Source organism: Filicampus tigris, chromosome 11 (genome assembly GCF_054856515.1).
Source record: "Filicampus tigris isolate MCC_2025a chromosome 11, RoL_Ftig_1.0, whole genome shotgun sequence".
NCBI lineage: Eukaryota > Metazoa > Chordata > Actinopteri > Syngnathiformes > Syngnathidae > Filicampus > Filicampus tigris.
Window position 1 is genome coordinate 6394304 of NC_141227.1, and position 7537 is coordinate 6401840.

The following is a 7537-nucleotide window of genomic DNA, read 5'->3' on the forward strand; positions in this document are numbered from 1 at the left end:
TGATTTCTACCGACACCAACTAATGCAACTATTAAAGAACAACTTTGTTTACTTCCAAGTTTTCAAACTATTGAGCATCGAAGTACAATGACGCAATGCAATAAATATTTGCATCTGTGCACTTTATTGGGTACTCTTTCATATCGAATGAGAGCCTATTATTACCAGTCTTTTGTGGTTGTGGTGCAATAGACTAGAGGTGTCAAAATTAAGCCATTGACAATTGATTTTATACATGCATTATACATATATATATATATATACATATATATATATATATATATATATATATATATATATTCAATAGCGACACCCCCAAACTGCACAGTATTCTACTGAGAGTCGTTTCATTTACTGGGGTAAAATGTTCCTGAACTCCTCTCAATGGAACACACTTTTCTCTGTTGCCAACTAGAAGAAAAAAAAACCAGTCTATAGCTAATGCTTTGAAAAATGTCATGTTTGTTCAATGACACAAATATCATATTCCCCCCACCCACTGTTCTGTGGTTGTGGGCATGAACACCAGCAGCACAGTTATTGCTCAACAGTAATACATCTAAGAAACTGAACATTTATAATTAATGCAAGTCAGAAGTTAAACGGTACTGAGAACATACATGTATCCATGCGGAATGGTATTTGACTCTTGCTTTCAGCGATACTTGCAAAATCCTGACTGAGGCCTCTACGATGCTTAGCTCCAATGAGAGGAGTGTTCCAGGGGCTGCATGGATGTCAACGAGAACATGGTTGAGGTCAGGTTGCTCCTTACGTGGCTGTACCATTCTTCATGCTGCTGCTGTGAGGTGGCCTGCGGCGTGATGGAGGGACACGGACACGGGCTGACCGGACCTTGGGGGTGGTGGGGGTACACTCTGGCAGGCAGCACCGCAGCGACGTGGGGAATGTGGGCCAGGGGCTGGCCGTAGTACTGCCGGGCCATGGACGGTGCGACGTGCACGCTGCCCAGTAGTGCCCTGTGACCCGACATCACGCCCAGTGGGTGCACTTTTTGGGAGACGCGCTCATGCTTGCGCTGTTTGGCTCTTCTGTTCTGAAACCACACCTGTTGCAGACAAGAGGCCAGAAGAACCAAATGTAACTGAACTGGAGCCAATCCCAGCAGACTTCATGGGCAAGAGGAGATGGATTGGTCACCAGCCAATCGCAAGGCACCAAACATACCTTTTAATCAAGCAAATCCGTTTTCAGTCAGCTAATGACATGAAACAGATGATCATAATGAATCCCTTAAAGAGGAAATCTACCCAAACATTTTTTTCAAGAATATGTTCCCAGCAGGCCCACCAGTTGAAACACGGCATTCTGATGAATATTGCGTTTGCGCAATATGAGTTAATCCACCCATTTTTAGCCATCTCCGTGGGCGGCCATTTTGTCACTTCTGTCGACTGAAAATGACATCATAACTGCTCAGGGCTCAGGTGACGACCAATCACGGCTCGGATTCAGAAAACAAGTCAGCCGTGATTGGTCGTTATGAGCAGTTGCGATGTCCTTTTCAGTCAACAGAAGACATGGCACCCAGGGATGGCTAAAAAATGAGTGCATTTTGCTGCTTAATTTATATTCCACAAAAACAAAATTCATCAGAATGCCGTGTGGGAACATATTCTTGAAAAAAAAAATGTTTGGATTGACTTTAAGTCCTCATCAGTATGCAGAAGGCCGTGTTTTAATATAGTGATAATATAGGAGGAAGTGAATACTGTGCCCGGTTATAACTCTGTGGTGCTGACAGTGTCCCACCAGATTTCCAGTTTTTCTGTTGTGTTTCATATTGCATTCTGGGTACAAATACTGTATGTATCGAGTCGTAATGTAACATATTTACTATACCGTTGTTGAATGATGAAGCACTTGATACTGCAAGATAAGTTCGTATATAAGTGACAGCCCATTTAGCATTTACCATTATAGTAGCAGGAAACACTTGAAGTGCTACTGGACATTTCTCTTGACAAATTTTAGTGTAGTCAAGTCGACAGGACGACAAACCCCTAGCGTGTACCTGGATGCGAGCCTCATTGAGCTTGGTGATTCGGGCCAGCTCCTCTCTATAGTAGATGTCAGGATACTGGTTCTGTCCAAAGGCTATCTCCAGATGTTCCAGCTGCTTGTGGCTGAAGGTGGTGCGGAGGCGTCTCCTCACCGGAGACTGAAAGGCACGGCTACGTCGGCTAACACCCACAGCCACAGAGGTCTCACACACTGACCCCTTGCTCAACGAATCTCCAATATCTGCTTTCAGAATGGACAAAGAGGATAAGGTTTTGTACCTTTATTTTACTTCACTTCACTTCAAGACAATTCTTCAGCTCCTGTTTCATGATTTCCTTGCGTTCCCCAGGTTGGCATCCCGCAAAAAGCGCGACTTAACTCGTTAGCTCGATGATGACTTCTTCGATAAAAGAGGGATTACCCAGGCTTCGTGGTTCCCACTGCCATGAAGCAACATGAGAGGCAGAGAGCTTTTGCACACAGACACAAGCTCGTGAGAAAGAGATACCAGAAACGCAGGGATTTGATGCAGATTATTAGTACAACTCCCAGCAAAGGGACTAATTTGCCAGAGTGGGGGACTGAGCTAACACCTTGCCCTGTCACACAAAAATGTGAGAGGTTTTGCCGTTTCTTGCACCAGAGTGACTTATTTGTTCAATTTGTATGTACATTTTTTTTAGATGGATAGATAGATAGATAGATAGATAGATAGATGGATAGATAGATAGATAGATAGATAGATAGATAGATAGATAGATAGATAGATAGATAGATAGATAGATAGATAGATAGATAGATAGATAGATAGATAGATAGATCGTTTTTATCTTTATATACTCTGACCATGTATACAAGTATTGGTCTCACTATCTACCATAAACTTATATCCTTAAATGTATCAAATGAAATTTGATGATAAGGTTCTTTATGGATCTGTCATTCAAAGCAAAGTAAGTCTTCATTTTTACAAACAATACTTCGGTGAGAGATGCAAATTGTATACGGAATTGACCTGGATGTCACTATTTTACACAAAACCTGTAGTCACGGTTTATTTAAAATAATAAAAACATATTGCAACATGAATCAAACATCAATATGGCATACATTCAACTATGGGTAACAAAAACACACATAAGGAGATATTATTTTATGCTTTATATATTTTTTAAATTAGCAGGCCGATTAATATGTAATCTGTATTTTTTTCTGCCAAAAATCGGCATTGGCATGTCATCAGTGTACTGCATGTTCTATTAATTTTTTGGGGGCATATAAATGGCATGCATTATTCACTGAGAAATTCATGAAAATGCCAATATATTATAATTTTGTGGGGGAAAAAAAAGTATAAATGTAATAAATTCTTTGGTCTATGCAGCGCCACTCTTCACATCATGGTTATGTAGTTTTTGCATAATATTTTACTTGACCAAAAAAAAAAAACGTGATGAAACCCTAACTACCTTGGACGACGCATAATAGCATTATTTTCTTATTTATGTAATTGATAAGGGACGGCTCAATAATAAAAGGTTTTTTTTGGCTCACACTAATTGTTCCCATTCTGTATTCAGTCCTTTCCATTGTGCATCATTGGTGTACTTTAATAATAGGAAAATAATTGATAAAATAGGTAAAAATGGTAAAAGATGGATTATTTAAATATGGTTTTGCGAACTTACCTGCAGTGGAGCTGACAGTGGCCATGTTAGAGTAAACGTCAGCACAGTCCTGGTGGCTCCTCATCGCATCTCCTGTTACTTTTACTTGGGCCATCACTGCACTGCTCACTGATGGGATACTAAGCGTTGTATACCTGGTGGTCATCCAACACTCACACGCAGCCTGCTGCCAGTAACCATGGAGTCACGTGTGTCTTTACCTTTGTCTCTGTGGGTGTGGATGAGCGACTCGGACAACTGTGACGTGACTCAGGGTGGGTGAAATCAAACAATGTGATTTTAGTGTACCTGCATGCTTGCGCATGACAATTTAAACCCAAGTTTTTGTTGCATGCTATTTTTCAATTAGAAATCGGGCAGTCTTCTTACTGGCATCTTACTGGGGTCAGACAGTGAGAACAATATGGAGTTCATGTTGAGGAATAAGATGGCATTTGACATCTATCTGAAATGGCGTGCAAGGAGATTGACATTATGGCCATTATTAGATGGTAGGTAAATAAAGAAAAAAAGAAGAGCAATTTCAGAGTTTAGAGTTTCTTTGAAAAAAAGGAAACACTGGTGACCTCAACTTCACCAAAACATGCAGAACAAGACCACCACAGAAGTAAAGTGGATGATCACATAATCCTTCCCTTGGTGAAGATAATCCCTTTACAATTTCAACAGATGTCAATAATACTCAAAACAAATCAAATAAAAGGGGCATTGACTTGTTTTCCGTGTGATTAGCTGACAACAAGTTCAGGGTGAAGCCGTGTAAAGGAAAGTCTGGTGCAGGGTGCTAAAAAGTAATAGTTTGGGATTTTTCATTATGCTTAGTGTTTATTTTATTTGGACTCTTGTTTTTTTCAGATTCAGATAAATTCAGATATAATTGTTTCTTAGAGCAGATTTGTTTGTTTTTATTAGTTTTATTTTTTCAAAAATACTTTGTTTTTGTTGACTTTTTATTACCGGTTGTTTTTGTATTCGTTTTTTTTTTTTTTAAAATATGAAGTATTTGTCGAGTGCAAGAAAAAAGTGAAATAAAATGGTGATGGTGTAATAAAGTAAAGTAAACTACAATTCTCAAGCGACTGTTTCAGCTTCCTTCTTCCGTACCGCAATGCCGCAATAAATACATTTAAAATTAACCATGAGCTCATTCATGATATTAACATTAACAAAAATGAAAACAAAGGACGTTTTTGCTATAACTATATTTCGTTTTAGTCAGTTTTATCAACATAACATAGTTTCAGTTACTTTTTTTTTCTTTTAAAGCATTTTCATTTTATTTTATTTCATTAACCAAAACGTTTTTGCAATTTTGTTTGAGTTATTTTGTTAGTTTTGTTAACTATAATAACCGTGGTTGGGAGAGTCTTTGAAGTGAATGCGCTGCTCTGTCATTAGTCTAATCCATGTTACATGATTTCTAAGAGCCATGTTGTCATCCAGCATTTCCATTTTCATTTGGGCCTCTTTGGGAAGTCAAATCTCCGAACCTTTATGCCACCTTTCCTTAACCTTTTCGTCATCGGGTCAAGGAGAGATGAAAATGTGCTTCCTTTCCAACATAGGAAAGGACAGCACTGTTTCAAATGAATTCCACTCCACTTTTACTAATTGACTGACAAACTTTTTGTTTTTGTGAAGGATCACTCGGGACCTTTTTTCATTGATTTTGGAGTTGCTCATTGTGTCATAAATTATGGAAAGGTGTTTATAATTGTATTTCAATTTGTATGGAACCACATCTTTCCTTTTTTCCTTTGAACGTATATTTCTTGGCCTCTGTGACTACTTGAAAAAAAAAAGTTTTATTATTATTTTTTAAATGTGTGTTCTTTTTTTGTTGAACCATATCAACACACGCACACACACTATGGGAGACACTGAGACAACGATTTGGCCACATGGGGTCACTGTACTATTTCACTGGGATTTAAAACCACGACATCCCTCTATTGGGTTTTATGTCAGATGAGCAGAAACACATTTTCATTATGCAGCGTGTGAAAAATTCTTAGTATTCTTTTTACTCTGTGTTAAGGTTTACTAAATACATTTGACCAGAGCCACACTGGTAAATTCAGGACAAAGGAGTAAGGACAAAATGCTGTCACAAATTGCAGGGCAAGTCATTTGACGTCTCCTTAAAGCAACTACCATGCATTATGATTTTGATTTACAAACAAACACATTCATTTTAGAATAATCCCAAGGAAATACACATAATTTTGGAAGTATCATGGACTGACATTGGACCGGCAGCCAACCAATTAGGGTACACTCTAAAAACGGTTGGGTTAAAAATAACACAATTTTGGGTCAAAAGCCTCTTTGTTTTGTACAAAACTACCCATTTGTTGGGTTGTTTTTTTGCAAAAACAACCGAAAGAGTTGGGTCAAATTGACCCAAGTTGTGTATCGGTCCATTTTTGACCCAAAATTGTGTTATTTTTAACCCAACTGTTTTTAGAGTTTACACACGAAGTGTTTTAGAAAAGTTCGAAGACTGGTGTCACAAAATATATATATATATTCGAATGTGTAGGTAGATTGAATGCGCAGAGAAAATCCACACCAGCATTATAAGAGCTAAGATTCAAACCCCAATCCTCAGAATTGTGAGTCAGACATGTTAACCACTGGATCAACGCCACAACGGATCAATAAAATTCTTCCAAAACATATTCCAGTATATGCCCATATAATATGCTGATGTCAGAATCATGCAAATCACCATATTTTGGTGACCTTTTCACTATTTCGTATCCAGTTGAGACAGCTATTGTCAACCCATTATTATATTTTGTATTATATTTTGTGTTGTGTTTGAGAGAAAAAAAATCAAGACCATATTTAGCAGAAACCGCAAGTCACAAAGGAGATCATTCCATGTCTCTGCATCGTTTTCATTGGTGTTAAAAGCGCCAAAAACTGCTTTGCTATCATTTTAGTGATGATTAAATAATGTACGGTATTATTGTGCAAGTCCTTCATTAAAGTCAAAATATGCTCTTGAGTCAATGTCCCCCTCAAACCAACGCAATACATGTTCCATCTCATAAAGATGAAATGAACCACACAATTATTATCATATAAGTTCCAGGCTAGCCATATGTTGTCCAGATTTGCATTGTCCTCAGCGATGATTATAACTGACAGATGGCCATGTCATGATGAGTTGCACATGGTTCAACGTGATAGAGTCCGCTACCGCAATAGCATCTTGGGAGGTTGACTTTATTTGTAGTTCCAGATTATCATTAAATCATTTTTGCTGAAGTGCTAATCTCAGATGTTAATGTGTAATGCTGTGTACTGTAAGTAATTTCGTTTTTACGAATAAAATATCTGCCATTGTCGATAAAGGTAAGACTGAAGGTTTGGTTTTGGTTTGTACTCGAGTCCTGACTCAGACTCCAGTCTGGACACGACACATTTTTTTGTTTCTCGGACTTGACTCTGGCTCGGCTATTGGACTGGCAAAATACTTTAATCGACTCCACCGAGTCTAACTATGTTTTTATTCCTGAAAATTAACGTCCTCCTTCAAAAGAAAACTTAAAATAAAGTTTTTCAGATTATAAAAATAGCCATCTGATCGGTTAACCTGACTGCGAGGGAATCAGCGACAGCAAATCCTGCCAAAGCGACACATTCATGTTCATTCATTATTTCACCGCTCGCTGGAATTTGCTGCTCCCCGGTGCCCAATCTCCTCCTCGTTTCCTCCAAAGTTGATCACCAGTAAATAAAGCAACATTGTTTTTAAAATAGTTTTTGTTGTTTATCTGCACGCACGGTTGATAAAGCAAATAATTCAATGCCAC

General features: G+C 38.3%; 1 protein-coding gene across 1 annotated transcript; it reads right to left on the reverse strand.

Annotated features, from left to right (window-relative positions):
- Positions 1–107: 107 nt before the first annotated feature.
- Positions 108–3831, reverse strand: prop1 (PROP paired-like homeobox 1). Its single transcript, XM_086046015.1, has 3 exons — positions 3714–3831; positions 2036–2265; positions 108–1069 (listed from the first exon to the last, which is right to left on the reverse strand). The coding sequence occupies exons 1-3, from the start codon at positions 3805–3807 to the stop codon at positions 698–700; spliced, it is 696 nt and encodes a 231-aa protein (XP_085902141.1). The 5' UTR covers positions 3808–3831; the 3' UTR covers positions 108–697.
- Between the last annotated feature and the right edge of the window lie 3706 nt (positions 3832–7537).